We start from the raw sequence: 21,999 nt of genomic DNA, 5'->3' as shown, positions 1-21,999 counted from the left end.
GACATCACTAACCTGCACAACTACACGCTGCATGCGTCCCTGCCCCCTCACCGACCTCCTTCACCATGCCTGACTCCGCCTCATGCCCATCTCCGTCACCACGCCTAACCCCGCACCCAAGCCGATCTCCGTCCCTGCCCCCACGCCCACGCCAACCCCACCCCCAATCCCAGATCCAGCAGGTCCTAGCTCCCAGCCCTGCCGTGTTTTCACCATCCCTCCAGACCTCCCCCTCTCTGAGGATGAAAGATCAGTCCTCAGCAGAGGCCTCACCTTCATCACCCTACGCTCTCGGATTAACGAGTTCAACACGTGGCGAGACATCGAACAATTCTTCCGCCATCTTCGCCTCCGCGCCTACTTCTTCAACCAGGATTCTCGCCCACCCTCTGAAGACCCCTTCTCCTGCCTCCAACACACCCCATCCACCTGGACACCCCGTGCTGGCCTCTTACCTGCCCTCGATCTCTTCATAGCCAACTGCCGCCGCGACATTAACCGCCTCAACCTCTCCACCCCTCTCACCCATTCCAACCTCTCACCCTCGGAACGTGCAGCCCTCCACTCCCTCCGCTCCAACCCCAACTTCACTATCAAACCGGCAGACAAGGGAGGCACGGTAGTAGTTTGGCGCACCAACCTTTACACCGCTGAGGCTAAACGCCAGCTCGCGGACACCTCCTCCTACTGCCCCCTTGACCATGACCCCACCTCCCACCACCAAACCATCATCTCCCAGACCATCCATAACCTCATCACCTCAGAGGATCTCCCATCCACCGTCTCCAACCTTATAGTCCCACAACCCCACACCGCCCGTTTCTACCTCCTGCCCAAAATCCACAAATCTGACTGCCCCAGCCGACCCATTGTCTCAGGCTGCTCCTGCCCCACAGAAATCGTCTCTGCATACCTCGACATGGTCCTGTCCCGCTTAGTGCAAGATTTCCCCACCTACGTTTGAGACACCACCCACACCCTCCACCTCCTCCATGATTTTCACTTCCCCGGTCCCCAACACCTTATCTTCACCATGGACATCCAGCCCCTGTACACCTCCATCCCCCATCATGAAGGACTCAAAGCCCTCCACTTCTTCCTTTCCCGCCGTACCAACCAGTACCCTTCCATTGACACCCTCCTTCAACTGACTGAACTGGTCCTCACCCTGAACAACTTCTCTTTCCAATCCTCCCACTTCCTCCAAACCAAAGGAGTAGCCATGGGCACCCGCATGGGCCCCAGCTATGCCTGCCTCTTCATAGAATATGTGGGACAGTCCATCTTCCGCAGCTACATTGACACCACGCCCCAGCTTTTCCTCCGCTACATCGATGACTGTATCGGCGCTGCCTCGTGCTCCCACGAGGAGGTTGAACAGTTCATCCACTTTACCAACGCCTTCCACCCTGACCTCAAATTTACCTGGACCATCTCAGACTCCTCCCTCCCCTTCCTAGACCTTTCCATTTCTATCTCAGGCGACCGAATCAACACGGACATCTACTACAAACCGACCGACTCCCACAGCTACCTAGACTACGCCTCCTCCCACCCTGCCCCCTGTAAAAACGCCATCGCATACTCCCAATTCCTTCGTCTCTGCCGCATCTGCTCCCCGGAGGACCACTTCCAATACCATACAACCCAAATGGCCTCCTTCTTCAAAGACTGCAATTTCCCCCCAGACGTGATCGACAATGCCCTCCACTGCATCTCCTCCACTTCCCGCTCCTCTGCACTTGAGCCCCGCCCCTCCAATCGCCACCAGGACAGAACCCCACTGGTCCTCACCTACCACCCCACCAACCTCCACATACATCGTATCATCTGTCATCATTTCCGCCACCTCCAAATGGACCCCACCACCAGAGATATATTTTCCTCCCCTCCCCTATCAGAGTTCCGAAAAGACAACTCCCTCCGTGACTCCCTCGTCAGGTCCACAACCCCCACCAGCCCAACCTCCACTCCCGGCACTTTCCCCTGCAACTGCAAGAAATGCAAAACTTGCGCCCACACCTCTCCCCCCTTACTTCCCTCCAAGGCCCCAAGGGATCCTTCCATATCTGCCACAAATTCACCTGCACCTCCACACACATCATCTACTGCATCAGCTGCACCCGATGTGGCCTCCTCTATATTGGGGAGATGGGCCACCTACTTGCGGAACGTTTCAGTGAACACCTCTGGGACACCCGGACCAACCAACCCAACCACCCTGTGGCTCCACACTTTAACTCCCTCTCCCACTCCACCAAGGGCATGCAAGTCCTTGGACTCCTCCATCGCCAGACCATAGCAACATGACGGCTGGAGGAAGAGTGCCTCATCTTCCACCTAGGAACCCTCCAACCACAAGGGATGAACCTAGATTTCTCCAGTTTCCTCATTTCCCCTCTTCCCCCCCCCCCCCCCCCCCCCCCCCCCCCCCCACCTTGTCTCAGTCAAATCCCTCGAACTCAGCACCGCCTTCCTAACCTGCAATCTTCTTCCTGACCTCTCCGTCCCCACCCCCACTCCGGCCTATCACCCTCACCTTGGCTTCCTTCCACCTATCGCATTTTCAACGCCCCTCCCCCAAGTCCCTCCTCCCTACCTTTTATCTTAGCCTGCTGGACATACTTTCCTCATTTCTGAAGAAGGGCTCATGCCCGAAACGTCGATTCTAATGCTCTTTGGATGCTGCCTGACCTGCTGCGCTTTTCCAGCAACACATTTTCAGCTCTGATCTCCAGCATCTGCAGTCCTCACTTTCTCCTGCCAGATGGTGTCAGTCCTTTATTGTAATTGTGTCAAAATCTTGGTACTTACCACTTATGGAATGACAGACAGGTTTGAAGAGTTGAATGGGTTACATATGCTCTAAAGATTGCACATTCTTAACAGAATTTTTGATGATTAGGTTTTTTTACTTTGGATTTGTAAATCCCCCCTCTTCAATTGTGTTTTTGAACTTTTAAAATTCCACGTGAGGTGACAAATGATGTCTCTATTTAACACTTTTTCTGGAAGGTGGCATGCCTCCATGTTTCATTGAAATGTAGCCCAGATTATCTGCCCAAATCTGGACTAGGCAGATAATGTAGGTTCAGAAGGATTGAAATCTATAGATTAAAATCTATGTCTTTCTGAATAATGTGGAAGTCTGACAAAAACAAGGTAAAATAAGCACCCAAGATTTTTATTGATGAGAATCCCAACTGCAGGATTTTACATTAAGAAAATTAACTCTGATACACAAACAAAAATGTTAGTATTTCCAATGCATTCTGACATCACTATATAACTATATGTATGGATTGCAAGGCAATGAAGTGTTTGAAGAGAGATCCACAAAGGGCTTTATTGTTTTAATTTTAAAGTACCTAAAGCAATCAACTCATATTTCTGTAGAACGTCCTTCATATGTACCTTTATTGCCACAGACATCAATCATTTTGAAATTTTGAAAGAATTTTTTGAATCACATAATAGGAGCAGATGTTTAGGGCCTGCCAGTATTTGGGGAGGAGAGCCATTACTGTGAGTGTTCATGAAAGAGAGGGATAAGTTTTGACAGTGGCCTGAAGCATGGCCTTTGAAGTTCTATTTCCTTAAATGCACTGATATAAAGTTCTATTTAGAAGGTGAGTTGCTGTATTGAAAACTTGGAAAGCAATTGGAAATTTGGAAAGCAAATGATTTTCCTTCACTCTGGAAAATTGTGTCTAAGAGATAACATTGAATAATACTGTGGAAAAAAGAAGGGTAATAAAATAGCTGAGGAAATTGTTTTTAGAATAATAGTCACCAAAGTATCTTTAAAGGGAGATGGGACAGATCCTGAACAAGTTCCTCATCGTTATTTTTAAAGCCGGTTGGTTTTGGAAACTGCTCCCTTAAGAATAAAGTGAGACTGATATAGTTATAATTGTTAAAAGGGGTTAATGGAAAATGTAAGTATTGGCTCAATATCTTTATCTTGATAATAAAGGAAATGCTTGAGGGAATCATTGGGGATGAAATATATGAGCACTTAAATAAAAAATGTCCATTCAGAGAAATCCAAAGTAAATTTCAGAAAATGATGTGCCTTACAGTGTGGTATAAATATTTGGGGCAGTTGCAAGTTTAATGGATAAGGTAACCTGGTCAATATTGATAACCTGCACCGTTAGATAGTATTTGAGAAGGTGCAAGACTTTTCTGCAGGTTAAGATCTTGTGAAATTAGTGGGATTTGTCTGAATGCCCATATGTAGAAAGTAATCGTCATTGAATTTGGAGTGGCTGGAAACAAGTTGCTGATGGTGGCTTGTTGAAGCCAAGGTGCACAGGGCTTTGTAATTTACGATTTTCATTCAATTTGAAAAATTCTTTCTTTGAATATGATGTCACGAGCATTTATTACCCATCCCTAATTGCTGTTGAACTGATTGGTTTATTAAGTCATTTTAGAGAGCCAGTCAACCACATAGTTCTACAAAGGTCTGGAATCACATTTAGGCTAGACAGATAACAGATTAACCTCCCTGAAGGGCATTATTTTATTAGATATTTTTATGTTAATAAATAATTTAATGTTCACCATTACAGGGACTAGTGTAAATTAATTTAATATAAATGACTGAATACATTTTAATTAGAAATGTAAACCAGGGAATTGAAGGTTTGTGTACTGCTGTGTTGGAGATAATGTACCAGTTTCCTTTACAATTCTCAGGAAAAGTGGAACTGTGTGATGTTCACTTTTGGTTACACGAGGCCATGTAGCCTTTGGAGAACTGGATTTGTTACTTTTGTGAGACAACATTGTTGTGACAGCTGGGTCACTAAATTTTTTTTAGATTAGCTTACTTATAGTGTGGAAACAGGCCCTTCGGCCCAACAAGTCCACACCGACCTGCCGAAGCGCAACCCACCCATACCCCTACGTTTACCCCTTACCTAACACTACGGGCAATTTAGCATGGCCAATTTACCTGACCCGCACATCTTTGGACTGTGGGAGGAAACCGGAGCACCCGGAGGAAACCCACGCAGACACTGGGAGAACGTGCAAACTCCACACAGTCAGTCGCCTGAGTCGGGAATTGAACCCGGGTCTCAGGCGCTGTGAGGCAGCAGTGCTAACCACTAAGTGAGGACTGCAGATGCTGGAGATCAGAGCTGAAAATGTGTTGCCGGAAAAGTGCAGCAGGTCAGGCAGCATCCAAGGAACAGGAGATTCGACGTTTTGGGCATGAGCCCTTCTTCGGGAAACTACTGAAGAAGGGCTTATGCCCGAAACATCGAATTTCCTGTTCCTTGGATGCTGCCTGACCTGCTGCGCTTTTCCAGCAACACATAAATAGATTGTAATTCAGTAAGGGACTTGAGAGTTACAGGTAAAAAGCAGAAAAGTGGAGATGAGATTATCAGATCTGCCATGATCTCATTGGCTGAATTGTCTGCTTCTGCTCTTCCATCTGAGTCATCTTGTCAAAAGACATTAGTGCCATGTTTTTACAACAGTTGACATGGTGGCCTTCATTCCAAGGTGTGTGATTTTAAACTATGACCTAAGGTATTAGTCTGGAGTTGTGGATTATCACTAAGCCACTGTAGACTTCTGTGGTAACTAGTGTTTATGGTCCTGAATTAGCATTACACAAGTTACAGAATTAAATATCTTCAGAGTAATTAATTTGTATTGAGATCCAGAAAGCTGCCAGATTAATGAAAATGAGCAGCTGATGCCCTTCAAGAAAGGGAGCTTCCACTGTTACATGATTTAGCTTTATTAGAACTCCAATTTTGTGCTGCATGAGTGCACTAACAGGGCAGATCAATATCTACTCACTTGAGGGTAGCTGCTTTTAATGTATTCTGAAGCAGAACTCCTAAGTCCCTTCTGTTCCATATCACCCTTACTACTTCTGTTCAAGTATAATAATTTCTCATGTTTCTACCAAAATTTACCAACTTACAGCCTTTATTGGTCAGTGCATTGAGTACAGGAGTTGGGAGGTCAACTTGTGGCTATATGGGACATTGGTTAGACCACTTTTGAAATACTGTGTCTCTGGTCTAAAATAATTCTGAAATAATTCTGGTCTCGTTGTTACAGGAAAGATGTTATACTTGAAAGAATGCAGAATGGATTTACAAGGTTGTCGCTGGTTTTGGAGGGTTTGAGTTATGTGGGGGTGTGGTGGTTGTCAGGAGCTGAATAGACTCGGGCTATTTACCCTGGAAAGTCAGAGGCTGAGGGATGACCTTTAAAAGTTTTTAAAATCATAAGACCCCGTGGATAGGATGAATAGTCAAGGCTTTTTTTCCCCAGGGTAGTGGAGTCCAAAACTAGAAAATGTAGGTTTAAGCTGAGAGGAAAAAGACTTAAAAGGGACCTAAGGGGCAACTTTTTCATGCAGAGGGTGGTGAGTGTATGGAATGTGCTGGCAGAGGAAGTGGTGGAGGCTGATACAATTACAACATTTAAAAGGTATCTGGATTGGTTTATGAATTGGAAGGGTTGAGAGGGGTAAGGACCAAATGCTGGCAAATGGGACTAGATAAATTTAGGATATCTGGTCGGCATTGATGGGTTGGACAAAAGGTCTGTTTCCATACTGTACATAACACAGCACAGAAACGGTCCCTTTGGCCCAATTCGTCCATGTCGGCTAGATGTCCTAAACTAATCTAGCCCTATTTGTCAGCACTTGGCCCTTATCCCTCTAAACCGTTCCTATTCATGTACCCCTCTAGATGCCTTTTAAATATTGTAATTGTATCAGCTTCCACCACTTCCTCTGCCAGCTCATTCCATACACTCATCACCCTATACGTGAAAAGGTTGCTCCTTAGGTCCCTTTCTAAATTTATCACGTCTCACTCTCAACGTATGCCCTCTGGTTCTGGACTCTCCACCCCAGGGAAAAGATTTTATATTTATCCTATCCATGCCCCTCATGCTTTTGCAAACTATTATGAGGTCACCCTTCAGCCTCCGATACTCTAGGGAAAACAACCCTAGCCTATTCAACATCTCCCTATAGCTCAAATCTTCCAACTCTGGCAACATCCTTATAAACCTTTTCTGAACCTTTTCAAGTTTCACAATTCTTCTGATAGGAAGGCGACCAGAATTGCTCAGAACAATATTCTCTTTTTAAATCTCATAAACTGAGTCATGTTCACCTGCTATAAAAACACAATAGAGCTGCTGACTGCATACTAAGTCTAAAACTAACACACCCATAATAGTTCAGATATTTATGATGGTTCCTTGCAGAAAATGGGCATTAGCTCTATGAATTTGTACCAATATAGAATTTCATGATCTCTTTTTAATCAATCCTACAAAGCTTTCGATATCCCTTTGCAGTTTACTTTGCTTTCACATTTACTTAGATAGTAAGTTATGGCTTAAAAGTTGTGATTCTTTGTCCTGAAAATTGCAACTTTAACTGAATCATATGTTCTCATAGGGTTCAACACTAAAGGTAGAGTTAGGTTACTGTGGACATTTCTTGCTCAGAGAAACCAATGTACAAAGTTGAATTATTGTACAATGCTTGTGCAGTACTGTGTATTCCTATCTGAAGTAACTTGCAAAATAAAAACACATCTTTAAATATACAAAAAACACAATATACCGTAAAAATGCGCTCATCATTTAATGCTTTTAGCTTAACCTAATGGCAGCTGTTCAATACAAAGTCCTGGAACTTCAATGCACGTATGAATGGGCAAATCCTGGAGTGAGGCCAACATCCAGGACAATACCCCAGGCTTAAAGTAAGAGCAGAGTGGAGTCTGCTGGGAAGAATAAGAACTTAAGGCCTGGTGTGTGACAAGGCCAAGGTGAGGGAGGATAGGGAGCAGGGACAGTAGGGGGAAGGAATCAGTGAAGGCAAGAGCAGAAGAACAGGGGACAAACAATATTAAGTGAGTCAACATTAAGCAGGGACTTTTGATAGAGTCTAGTTCTAGTACAATCTGTAAATTTTGACATAATTCCATCAAACCCTTTAATTAAATCATTGGTGTATAAAGTGAACAGAAAACAAACCTTTTGAAAATACTATTACCCTGTGAACCTAAATTTGAATCTTATTCGACTTGTTCCTGTGATTCTAATTTACTATCCATTCCTTAGTTCCTTCCACATTAATCTTAGCCATTGAGTTATTATGGCACAGAGGCTTTATTACATTCTTCCCGGATTCCAGTTGATTTTCTCCAATAGGTAGTGATAAAATTGCCATATTCTCAAAGGGCTGCCCCCTCATTAGAGAGAGATATAACCAGTGATGCATTTGACCGAAGGGTCACCATACCTCGGGCAAAGGGTCTTGAGGTTCAGAAGACAGAATCTTCACAGTACAGGAATTGAACCTGCACTGTTGGCATCACTGTGCACTGCAAACCAGCTGTGCTGACCACCTTCCTTCACCAATAATCTCATGGTGTCACACTGAAAGCTTTGTGCTAATCCAAATATAGAATATCCATTGCGTTTCTCTCATTCACTACATCTGTCACCTTGTCAGAGAAGTTTGCCAGATTTGTTGGGCATGTTCTTTCATTCTGAAATCTGTGGTGGCTGTTTCTAATTATTTTCTCTTCATCTATAATAATTTCATCTTTAATTAAAGATTCCAATATGTTCCCAGCCACAGATGTTAAATTAACCTGGGTTGGCTCTGTCTTTTTGGAAATAAGTATTAGATTGGCCACTCTCCAGTGCTTCTCCACACCTGCAATCTCAGTGAAACCCTGAAAAACACAGTTTAATTTTGAGTGGAATGTTGCTTTTATATTCCACCACAAATGCTTTCAAAATGAAATGTAGGGCTTAAAATTTCCTCCAAATTTCTATACACCTCTGCAAATTATTCCCCCATTTTCCTGAGGCACTTTAGGATGTTTTCTAGAATGTCCTGACATTTTGACTTCTTTAATACTTAGCTTTTTAAAAATATATTTTATTTTTAAACCAATTGATGACTTGCTTTCTCACGAATGTCCCTTTTAAAGCGCCATTACTAAGTACATGTTAAGTATTCCTCATGTATTTTGGATTTTGGTTTGCTGATATCCTTTTAAGGAAGTAGACTTGCAGCCTTTAGCATTTACATTCTTCTAGTCCCATATCAGAATTGTTAACTGACATTCATTTTTATCAAACTACTCAGCTATCTCTCAAGGGCATCCAAAGCAGGTAACATTCAATATATATATCAAAAAAAAGTTGAGGGAAGTAATTTTTTTTAGCAGTCAGTGTGAATTGTAGGACAATCCAGTTTGCATTGAAACATATTCCAGGTCAGCAGCAGTTTAAATCCTGACTGCTTGTAAATGTCTGGCTTCATCCCAGTTTGAGTATTTCACAAGTAAACCTAGTTGAAGTTGATCAATACCCTTGTGTGGTTGTAACGCTGCTGGTGAGGCTAAATATGTTCAGTAAATCTGGTATGAGCTTTCAATGAATACAAATAATTTTACGTTCCATTACTTCAGTAATTTCTATAGAGGTAAACTCTTGTTTTTTTTTGATAATCATTGGCTAGGACCAGGTCTAGGACTAGGCCAAAATAAGTACTTTTTCTTCCTAAATTATTGATATCTTTCAGCTTCTCTCATTTTAAAACCCTGACTATGTCTATTTATAAGTAACCAAATTTCAATCTAAAGTTAAAATTGCTCAAAGTGGTATCTTCCTGTCCAAATTCGTTATTGTGTATGTGCCTTTTAAATTTCTCAAAAAACTGAGTAGAATTACATCAAATTATTGGAGAAGTCTGATTTCAGTTTGATGTAAAGGCACTCTATCACCCAATTTTAATCTATGTTAAATTAGTACAGCAAGGAAATTGAAGTGTCTTGGCTGTCAGGAGGATATTTAATCAAAACTGACCTGTTCAAAGCTGGAGAAACATGGAAATCATTGAAAATGAACTGAAAGAAAAATTTAGAATGTTTGATTTTGGTTGCATTATGTCACACTGCATTCTGCACCTCATTTGATTACTTAAATTGATGAACACATGTAGTGTTTAAAATATCTGCCGCAACAGCATGAGAACATATTCTCTTCAAGCTGTTGTTAACTGGTTCCAAGTGAACTTTATCAAGATACTTCAAATTTAAAATGTAAGGTATATTATATTTTATGTAATAACTACTGTTTGTTTTTGGTTCACATCTCCAAATAGGAAAGTAGTACCTCTGAATTATTCATTGAAGTGGTTCACCTTTAAGCCAATCAAAATAAATCTGGTGCAGTTGTCTCCTCAATTCTCACCTGCTGTTAATTGGAATTTTGATCAATTTTAATTTATAATCAAAAGTGGACTATCAACCTGTTCTAAAAATGGTTAATATCCTGCAAGTGAAGAAAACTTTTAAAATAGCAAATGCACTATGAATAAAAATTGGTGTAGACTTTGAGAGTGATGCAGCAACATTGCACAACTTTAACGTTGTCATTTAGTTCTTTGAAAGGTTACAAATATTAACAGTGAGTAGGCATTTTCTAATTGTTTGGGAAGAATCAAACAGTGGTTAGCACTGCTGCCTCACAGCGCCAGGGACCTGGGTTCAATTCCCACCTCAGGCGACTGACTGTGTGGAGTTTGCACGTTCTCCCCGTGTCTGCGTGGGTTTCCTCCGGGTGCTCCGGTTTCCTCCCACAGTCCAAAGATGTGCGGGTCAGGTGAATTGGCCATGCTAAATTGCCCGTAGTGTTAGGTAAGGGTAAATGTAGGGGTATGGGTGGGTTACGCTTCGGCGGGTCGGTGTGGACTTGTTGGGCCGAAGGGCCTGTTTCCACACTGTAAGTAATCTAATCTAATCTAATCTAATTACGCATTTCTAAGCGGATGGTTGAGGAGCACTTCCAGCAGGAGCCTTAATAATGGTGTCTTTCTGCTAAATGAGCTGAGGATCGATGAATGGTGGTGAGGGACAAGGGAGGAGAGAAAAATTCAAAAGGTTAAGTTTTTAAGCTTTTATTTAACACTTGTACAGCTTATGATGTGGAGATGCTGGTGTTGGACTGGGGTGCACAAAGTTAAAAATCACACAACACCAGGTTATAGTCCAACAGGTTTAATTGGAAGCACACTAGCTTCTTAGCGCCGCTCCTTCGTCAGGTGATTGTGGAGGACACAATTGTAAGGCACAGAATTTATAGGAAGAATTTACAGTGTGATGTAAATTTTAAAAAGTTGCATTCTCAGGTTAGATGTAACAATTGGTGTTAACTAGACAACCTGTCTAGCTCACACCAATTGTTACATCTAACCTGAGAATGCAACTTTTAAAAAGGTTTTGTGATTTACACATGAAAGAAGTGAAACTATCATGGTATTCGAACAGATGAAAGACTCAACAGACAATCAAGGTATTTTTCAATGTATAATTTCAGTTACATCACACTGTAAATTTTTCCTATAAATTCTGTGCCTTACAATTGTGTCCTCCACAATCACCTGATGGAAGAGCGTCGCTCCGAAAGCTAGTGTGCTTCCAATTAAACCTGTTGGACTATAACCTGGTGTTGTGATTTTTAACTGTGTACAGCTTAGGTAGTCTCCTCCCCCATTCTCCCCAAAAAAATCTATTATTTTTGCTTCTTGCCTATGGAGAACCACCTGAACTGACTGACTTTCTTTGAGACCAATATATACAGTATTGGAATATGAGTTACAGACTTAGAAATGTTGAGCCAAGCAATCAGAAATTCCTGAGGAGCAATTTAACAATGTACTAGACATTTCATTTTGCGTCCTCCAAGAGAAGCATCATTTTTTTTCAACTCATTTGTAGGGAATGAGTGTCACTGGCTGGGCCAGCATTTATTGTCCATCCCTAGTTGCCCTTGAAAAGGTGGGGGGTGAGCTGCTTTCTTGAACCACTGCAGTCTATTTGTTGTGGGTTGATGCACAATGCCATTAGGGAGGGAATCCCAGGATTTTGATCTATCAGTGGTGAAGGAATAATGATATATTTCCAAGTCAGGATGCTGAGTGGCTTGGAGGGGAGCCTGAAAGTGGTGGTGTTCCCATGTATCTGCTGGCCTTGTCCTTCAAGATGGAAATGATTGTGGAAGGTGCTGTCTGTGGATCTTTCGTGAATTTTTGCATCTTATAGATAATGTACATTGCTGCTACTGAGTGTCGATGGTGAAGTGAGTAGATGCTTGTGGCTTTAGTGCCAGTCAAGTGGACTGTTTTGTCCTGAATGGTGTCAAACTTCTTGAGTGTTGTTGGAGCTACACTGTCCATGCAAGTGGGGAGTATTCCATCACACTCCTAACTTGTGCCTTGTAGCTGATGGACAGGTTTAGGGGAGTTAGGTGAGTTACTCACTGTAGTATTCCTAGCCTCTGATCTGAACTTGTAGCCACTGTATTTGTGGCAAGACCTGTTGAGTTTCTGGCCAGTGATAACTCCCAGGATGTTAATAGTAAGGGATTCAGTGATGATAACACTGTTGAATGTTATGGAGCAGTGGTTAGATTGTCTCTTATTGGTGGTGGTCATAGCCTGGCATTTGTGTTGTGTGAATGTTACTTGCCACTTGTCAAGCCAAACCTGGATATTGTCTAGATCTTGTTACATTTGAACATGGACTGCCTCAGTATCTGAGAAGTTGCAAATAATGCTGAACATTGTGTAATCATCGATGAATATCCCCACTTCTGACCTTATGATAGAGGGAAAGTCATTGATGAAACAGCTGAAGATGGTTGGGCCGAGGACACTACGCTGAGAAAGTCCTGCAGAGATGTCCTAGAGCTGAGATGACTGACCTCCAACAACCATGACCATCTTCCTGTGTGTCTGGTATGCCCCCAATACCCATTGATGCATTTTTTGCTCGAGCCCCTTGATGCCAGAATAAGTTGAATGCAGCCTTGATGTGAAGGGCTGTAACACTCACCTCATCTCTAAAATTCAGCTCTTTTGTCCATGTTTGAACCAATGCTGTGATGAAATCAGAAGCTGAATGGCTGTGGTGGAACCTAAATTGTGCGTCATTGAGCTGGCTATTGCTGAGCAGGTGCTGCTTGATAGCGCTATTGATGATCGAGAGTGTTCTGATCTGTCAGCAGTTGGCTGGGTTGCATTTGTCCTTTTTTATTTACAGGACATACCTGGGCAATTTTCCATATTGTTGGGTTGGCGCCAAAGTTGAACTGTACTGGAAAAGCTTGGTTAGAAAAGTAGCAAGTTCTGGAGCACAAGTCTTCAGTGTTATCTTTAGAATGTTGTTAGGGTCTGTAGCCTTTGCAGTATCCAGTGTGTCCAACCATTTTTTTATGTCATATAGAATGAATTGAATCAGCTGAAAGCTGGTACCTATAATCCTAGGGACTGCTGGAGGAAGCCAAGATGGATCATCCATTTGGCATTTTTCGCTGCAGATTGCTGTGATTGCTTCAGCCTTAACTTTTGCACTGATGTGAGGATTGGGATATTTGTGGAGCTCCCTCCTCCTGTCAGTTGTTTAATTGTTCACCACCATTCATGAATGGATGTGACAAGATGGCAGAGCTTAGAGCTACAACAACTGATCAGATCTATCTATCATTTGCTGCTTATGCTGTTTGGCATGCAAGTAGTCCTGTTTGGTGGCTTCATCAGGTTAACACCTAATTTTCAGGTGTGCCTGCTGCTGCTCTTGGCACCCCCTTCTGAACTCTATTGAACCAGGTTTCATCCCCTGGCTTGATGATAATGGTTGAGCCATGCAGTTACAGATTGTGCTGGAATACAATTCTGCTCTTAATGGCTCACAGCGCCTCATGGATGCCCAGTCTTGAGTTGCTAGATCTGTTTGAAATCTGCCCCATTTAGCACAGTGATAGCACCTTTTGACACGATGGAGATTATTCTCAATGTGAAGGCAGGAATTCATCTCCCCAAGGACTTGCAGTGGTTTGTCTTACCGGTACTGTCCTGGACAGATGCATCGGCAACTGGCAGATTGGTAAGAATATTTTCCCTTTAGTTGGCTCTTTCACCACCTGCTACAGAGCTCATCCAGCAGCTATAGGTCTTTTAAAACCCGGTCAGGTCAATCAGTAGTACTGAGGTGGAGATTTGATTGCTAGGAGACATCATCAGTGCATCTCTGACAAAGTGTTGGTGCTCTATCCTGCCTGCTATATAAGCACTTAAAAACAAGGCATGACACACTGGCGATGTCATCTAGCGAGGTTATTAACATTATGGGCAGCACGATGGCATTGGGCAGCACGGTGGCACAGTGGTTAGCACTGTTGCCTCACAGTGCCAGAGACCCGGGCGACTGACTGTGTGGAGTTTGCACATTCTCCCCGTGTCTGCGTGGGTTTTCTCTGGGTGCTCCGGTTTCCTCCCACAGTCCAAAAATATGCAGGTTAGGTGAATTGGCCATGCTAAATTGCCCGTAATGTTAGGTGTAGGGGAATGGGTCTGGGTGGGCTGCGCTTCGGCGGGTCGGTGTGGACTTGTTGGGCCGAAGGGCCTGTTTCCACACTGAAAGTAATCTAATCTAATCTAAACAATTGCAGAAAAACACACCAGCTCGGCGAACAAATCTACACCTCATCTACCACCTGAACCACAAATCTTTTCAAAAACTCTAGATCAGTATTACTGTTGCGGAGCCACTTTTAATAGTGGACTTTGAAATTCCCCCAACCAGAGTATGTTTTTTGCATTTGCCATCCTCAGTGTTTCCTCCAAATGTTGTTCAACTTGGAGGAGTACGGATTTATCAATCGGAGGAGGATGGTAGTTGGTAATTAGCAAGAGGTTCTCTTGGCCATGTTTAATCTGAAGCCACGAGATTTCATGAAGAGCAAAGTCAATATTGAGGACACCTAGGGTAGCTCCTGACTGTGCCACCACCACTGTTGGGTCTGTCCTGCCAGTGGGAGAGGACATATCCAGGGTGGCTCCTGGGACATTGTCTTGAGGTGTGATTCCATGAATATGACTGTCAGGCTGTTGTTGATTAGACTGAGAGAGCTCACCCAATTTTGGTACCAGGCCACAGATGTAAATGCAGAGCACCTTGCAGGGTCAACAAGGCTATTTCTGCTGTTGTCTTTTCTGGTGCCTAGGTCAATGCCTGGTGATCCATTCAATTTTGAAGCTTGCAGGGCCACTTCAGAGGGTAATTGAGAGTAAACCACATTGCTGTGTGTATGGAGTCACTTGTATGGCAGACCAGATGAGGATGGCAGATTTCCTTCCCTGAAGGACGTTAGTGAATCAGATGGGTGTTTCCGACAATCTACCATGGTTTGATGAACAACAGTAGATTCTTAATTCCAAACGTTTTTCTTTTCAATTGCAGTGACGAGATTCAAACCCAAGTCCCCAGCCCTGTATCAGAATTTCTAGATTAATAGTTTAGCAATAATACCACTAAGCCACTGCCTTATACTGTTTAGGCAGATGAGGTAGATATGGATATTAGATATGTAATACCTTTTCTGATTCATTGGAGATGTTGTATCCTGAAAACATTTGAGATTTTCACTCATGATTTCCACGTAATGTGTTTATTTTTACATTTTGATCACTCATCTCTGGATTTAATTTCAATTTATAAAATCTTAAATCTTTCAACTGTTGCTATTCAAATGTAGAAAATATTCTTGATAAATTTGAACACTGGACTTTCAGAAGAGATGGGCAAAACTAAAATGGATGTTAAGTACGACTGATAAAGGATGAGACAAAGGCAGCCAAAAACAATAATCTTGATCAAGATATGAAATCACTGCAGGTGGAGTTAGGAAATAGGAAAAGATATAAATCACTGATGTGTTTTATAGCCCACTCATCCCCCACCACCCTGAGTAATTAGATAATTGAGCAAATTATGTATCAAGTAATCAGCAAAGCATTCGGCAAGATTCCGCAAGGTAGACTGGTTATTGAGATGAGATCACATGAGATCCGGGGTCAGTAACCATTTGGATACAAAGTCGGCTTGAAAGTAGGCGACAGAGAGTGGTGGTGAGTGGTTGTTTTTCAGACTCGAGGCCTGTTACCAGGGGTGTGCCACAAGGATTGGTGCTGGGTCCACTGCTTTTTTTATTATTTATATAAATGATTTGGAAGTGAATATAGGAAACATGATTAGAAAGTTTGTTGATGGCACCAAAATGATTTGGAGATGGAAATGATTTGATGATGATGATGTTGGACTGGGGTGTACAAAGTTAAAAATCTCACAATACCAGGTTATAGTCCAACAAATTTAATTGGAGGCACTAGCTTTCGGGGCACCTGATAAAAAAGCAGTGTGATTTTTAACTTTGGACACCAAAATAGGTGGGGTAGTGGACAGTGAAGAAGGTTACCTCAGAGTTCAACAGGACCTTGATGAGGTGAGCCAGTGGGATGAGGAGTGGCAGATGGAGTTTAATTTCGATAAATATGAGGTGTTGTGTTTTAGTAAGGCAAACCAGGGTAGGGCTTGTACAGTTAATGGTAGGCCTCTGGGCAGTGTTGCGGAACGAAGACACCAAGGGGTGCAGGTGCATAATTCCTTGAAAATGGAGTTGTTGGGAAGCACGGTAGTGAAGAAGGCATTTGGCACATTTGCCTTCATTGATCAGAACATTGAGTATAGAAGTTGGGACGACTTGTTGAGGCTTTGCAGGACATTTGTGATGTCACTTTTCGAATACTGTGGACAGTTTTCTGGTCTCCCTCCTATAGGAAGGATGTTGTTAGCTTGAGAGGGTACAGAAAAGATTGACAAGCATGTTGCTGGGACCGGAGAGTTTCAGCTATAGGTGAGGCCGAATAGGCTGGGTTTTCTTTTCCTGGGAGCATCAAAGGCTGAGGGATCTTTAGTTGTTTACAATATTTTGAAAGGCATGGATAGGGTGAATAACCAGAGTCTTTTTCCTGGGGTGGGAGAGTTTAAAACTGGAGGACATAGGTTTAAGGGGAGAGGGGAAAGATTTAATAAGGACCTAAGGAGTAACATTTTCACAGGAAAGCTGGTGCATGTATGGAGCGAGCTGGCTGAGGAAGTGGTGGAGGCTGTTACAATTACAATATTTAAAGGGCATTTGGGTGGATATATGAATAAGAAGGGTGAGAGGGATGTGGGCCAAATGTTGCCAAACGGGACTTGGTCAGATTAGGATTTCTGGGCAGTACTGACAAGTTGGACTGAAGGGTCTGTTTCCATACTGTATGATTCTTTAAATTAGAGGTGCATGTAATGAGCATAAGACAAAAATATGGGAAGCTTTAATTTTCATAAAGATGGACCAAACTAAGTTGGGAGAATTAACATGAAGAGCAGTTTCATGAAGTTCATTCTAAACAATTTTCTAGAGTAATACAGGATGTCCTTCCTTAGAATTTTAGGAGCACAACTCGACTTTACCAACTTTAAGTGAAGCAGAGTTTCCCAACAGGAATCATTGTTAAAATCAGAGCTAAGCTACTGAAGATAATTTTTGCTTTGGAAAATCATTACATTAGTTGAAATAATGTTATCATGCATGTGCTACACAGTGCATGGCAAGCTGAATTAATTTGCCTCCATCTGGCTGATTTCAGTGCTTGCTTCCATATGTTTCTCAGAAGTAGCCTGCAAAGCAAAACATTAGTAAGGCTCTTTTTTTTTAGGATGCCCATGCACTGTTATAGTGACCATCTGAATGTTGGCTCAGAAGCAATTCCCCAATGGGAAATCCACTTGGGGATTCTGTAGGTATCTATGCGGGTGACATGGCCTGCCCACTTAAGTTGAGTTTTCTCTCGGGTGATTCCTATGATCTTGACACCCTTGTGTCTTTGGAAACGTCCAAAGCAGTGATAGAATGCCTGTAGCAGAACCAGATGTAATGTCATACAGTAGGGTGTTTAGTATAATAAGAGAAAGCGAGGACTGCAGACTCTAGAGGTCAGAGGCGAAAAGCGTGGCGCTGAAAAAGCACAGCAGGTCAGGCAGCATTCGAGGAGCAGAAGAGTCAACGTTTCAGGCATAAGCCTTCATCAGGAACGTTCATTATTCTTGGTGAAAGGCTTATGCCTGAAACGTCGACTGTCCCGTTCCTCAAATGCTGCCTGACCTGCTGTGCTTTGCCAGCACCACAGTTTACCACTCTGGTAAGTCCAATGACCTGGTTGTTTTTAGCCTTGGTTTAATGTCATGCTGTTCTAAGCATGGTCATGGAATTGACATTATGTAGGCAGAGCTAGCTTTTTTAAGAAATATGTTGATATCATTATCAATTGTGGCATTCTTAGAAAGCATAGAATATATGAAAATTTCTGTACAATTTTGGGACTAGTGCATTAGTGGTTATTCTGGTGCTCCATAGACTCTACATGGTCCTGTCAGTTTTGGAGATGCATGTTTCTGACAGTGTGAGTTAACCTGTTTGATGACATTGACTCTCCCGCCTGGGAGGTTTGAGCAAATATTGCAAAATTCTGGGCTTACTACGTAACACAATTGATGAATTTGTGCTGCCAAAATTGTTAAGCAATTGGGAAGTTGGCCATTAATTGTAAGAGTCCAAGACTCTTGGAGTGTAAGAGTAATGAAGTCTGAGGCTCTATCTGAGACCACAGTAAGGGTAATTTTTACCATTTTGCGTTCCTAACTAAAGGCAGCCTAATCTTCAGTTGTCTTGGAAATCCTTGCCACTGGATCAAGATCTTGGTCTTCCTAACCTATGTGGTAGCAGGTGTACAATGGCCCTCCTTGTTAAAAGAATTCATATGCAGATAACTTCCATTCCTCAGAATGAAATTTGGAACGTAAACCAACATCCACAGACTGGAACTACTAGCCTTACTCAAAGTTTAGACTTGACATTACCACCTTAAGTAAGATACAACAAGCAGGGGAAAACCTGATCAAGAAACAACGTGGCAGTTCCACCTTACTCTAGGAGAGTAAATCAGAAGAACAGAATCACCTACTCAGGATGGGTTTCACAATGAAAAACAAGTTGGTCATCCCAGAGGTTTGCCTTGTGGAATAAAGGAACTCCTCATACCACTTCAGCTTACCCAAAACTTGTGTGCACTACATTCCTCAACAGAGGATGCTGTAGACAAAGAAGAGTTTTATATGTCGGACAGTCCCTGACCTGAGTCCAAATTCATGATAAAGTGATCCTCCCTGGCAACTTTAGTGACACTTTTGCGAAGGGTTAGGTAGGGTGGACAGTGAGAGCCTTTTTCCTCTGGTGATGGCTAGCACAAGGAGGCATAGCTTTAAATTGAGGCGTGATAGATATTGGACAGATGTCAGAGATAGGTTCTTTACTCAGAGAGTAGTATGGGTGTGGAATGCACTGCTTGCAACAGTCGTAGACTTGCCGACCTTAAGGGCATTTAAATAGTCACTGGATAGACAGATGAAAATGGAACAGTGTAGGTTAGATAGGTTTCAGATTGGTTTCACAGGTCAGGGCAACATCGAGGGCCGAAGAGTCTGTACTGTACTGTAATGTTCTATGTTCCAAGACCTCTGGGGACATGTAATCAACAAAAAGTGAATAGTGAAATTTAACAACAACAGTAGCCTGCTCCTGATATCATGTCTAGAACACACATTTACCAAACCAACGCCTTGTTTTGTCTTATTTCTCGCGAGTATGTGAAAATTGGATATAATTGAATACAACTGTTTTCAAGGCCCTGTGTTTCAATCTCTTACCTAACTTCCTAAAATCTTTAATTCAGGACCTCATCTTCATTCCTACTCAAGTCATTTGTACCAATGTGGAACAAGACCTCGTCCTGAACACCCTCCCCTAGAAGAGTGCCCTGAACTGCTCCATAATCTCTTTTTACCATAGGACCACAGAGGCAGCGTGCTGTTTTGGAATCGCATCAACAGCCACATCTCATTATGGAATCTGCTTTCACTATTGCTGTTTCATTCTTCTGAATAGGAGGTTTCTATTTCTGTTTCCTGAAAACAACTGACTCCAATTTCAAAAAAGCTGGTTTAGTCAGCAATTAACTAGCTACATCTTTTGGGTTTGAGCCTATTATCACTGATTTAAGGCAGCAATAAACTCCTTTAATTTAACATAAAAGAGTAATGTTTAGTTAATTGCTAAACTTAAATCAAAAATTAGACTTTTGATAAAAGTTACCCATGAAAATGCTCACACTCTAGTTGTCAGTGCAAACCTACTTAAAATTTAAAACTCTTGAGTATCAGAGGAGTTACGACTACTTTTTCTGCTCCCTGTTTTGCTGTAACTCAGGAGTGCACTGGTGATTTTAAAAAAAGATGCTAACTTGCTGTCTGGCAATAAACCAAAGAGATAGCAGCAGAGCAGATATGGTTAACTGATATCACTGTACTGTTTTCATTTCATTTCATTAATGAGGTGTATTCTATATTCATTGAACAAACATTCCTTACTTAATTCTTAGGGGGGAGTAAAAGGTTTTCTATTTAAATGAAATCCTCCTGGAACATAAAAATGGGTTTAAAGCTTTGGCATTTATATTGTTAGCAATCTGTTTGCAAAATGTTTAGCATCCATCATTACAAATAAAGACCTGAACAAAGTTCTTAACAAAATAGAAACTTGGTTAAAATTAAGAGATGCTGTTTTTCTTAATTCATTGAAAATAACAAGAATATTCATTTGGGTGCAGTAAATACATGATGTGTGTTTATATGTACAACATTGACTTATTGGGTTAGTTGCTATGCTATATTTATAGACATAGCAAGTATAAACAAAAGCAGTGGAATGGTAGAACTGTAAATTCAGAAAATATTTAAAGTCACAAATATTTACAGTTGCTCTCAGAGCAATATTGAAAATCATTTTGCATAGTATTTAACACTGAAATCAACAATAAATGTTGTTTCTCTTTTCATTGCTTCAGATATGGTGTGAAAAAGAAACCCATCTATGTAAATGTTATTCGAGATCCCATTGAGCGACTAGTGTCGTACTACTATTTTCTGCGCTTTGGTGATGACTATAGGCCTGGTCTAAAGAGAAGAAAACAGGGAGATAAAAAGGTAATGTGCACAATACAAAAGTAATTGGAATAATATTTAAAATCTCAATAGCCAGAGCAACATAACAAAATGTGAGAGCTACTTGACCGTTTTTGAGAGTTGATTTTAGGACAGTTCAATTTACTTTGTTATCGAGTCATAGAGATGTACAGCATGAAAACAAACCTTTCGGTCCAATCTATCCATACCGACCAAATATCCCAACCTAATCTAGTCCCACCTGCCAGCAACCAGCCCTTATCCCTCCAAACTCTTCCTATTCATTTACCCATCCAAATGCCTCTTAAATATTGCAATTGTACCAGCCTCCATCACATACTCTGGCAGCTCATTCCATACATGTACCACACTCTGGAGACATTGCCCCTTAGGTCTCTTTTATACCTTTCCCCTCTCACCCTAAACCTATGCCCTCTAGTTTTGGACTTCCCCACCTCAGGGGAAAGACTTTGTCTATTTATCCTATCCATGCCCCTCATTACTTTGTAAACCTCTATAAGGTCACCCCTCAGCCCCAGCCTGTTCAGCCTCTCCCTATAGCTCAAATCCTCCAATCCTGGCAACATCCTTGTAAATCTTTTCTGAACCCTTTCACGTTTCACAACATCTTTCCTATAAGAAGGAGACCAGAATTGCATGCAATATTCCAACAGTGGCTTAAGCAATGTCCTGTACAGCCGTAACATGACCTCCCAACTTCTATACTCAATACTCTGACCAATAAAGGAAAGCATACCAAACACCTTCTTCACTATCCTATCTACTTGCATTTGATTGTAATGGATACAATACTCATTCCACTCTCTTTTTTTAAATTTTATAACCAGACATGAGGGTAGGACAGACCTAATGCTGTCCAACACTTTTTTTCTGCCAAGCTATCATTGGTGTTCACCCTGGAACATGCTTCTGTGTTGTTTAATTGTACTGTATAGACTGCAAATAATTTTTGCAGCACTTTCACACAAATGACATTAGTCATGTAACTGGTAAT

At 42.1% G+C, this 21,999-nt stretch overlaps 1 protein-coding gene across 1 annotated transcript in view; it reads left to right on the top strand.

Annotated features, from left to right (window-relative positions):
* LOC132819184 (heparan sulfate 2-O-sulfotransferase 1) overlaps positions 1-21,999 on the top strand; it is a 221,292-nt gene that overhangs the window by 175,181 nt on the left and 24,112 nt on the right. The window contains exon 4 of the mRNA XM_060830621.1: positions 20,867-21,005. Coding sequence (XP_060686604.1) covers positions 20,867-21,005 — 139 coding nt within the window. The remainder of the gene's footprint in view (positions 1-20,866; positions 21,006-21,999) is intronic.

Source organism: Hemiscyllium ocellatum, chromosome 9 (genome assembly GCF_020745735.1).
Source record: "Hemiscyllium ocellatum isolate sHemOce1 chromosome 9, sHemOce1.pat.X.cur, whole genome shotgun sequence".
In the NCBI taxonomy this organism is placed as follows: domain Eukaryota; kingdom Metazoa; phylum Chordata; class Chondrichthyes; order Orectolobiformes; family Hemiscylliidae; genus Hemiscyllium; species Hemiscyllium ocellatum.
Note: the sequence above shows the minus strand (reverse complement) of the source record. Positions and strands in the feature narration are given on the sequence as shown.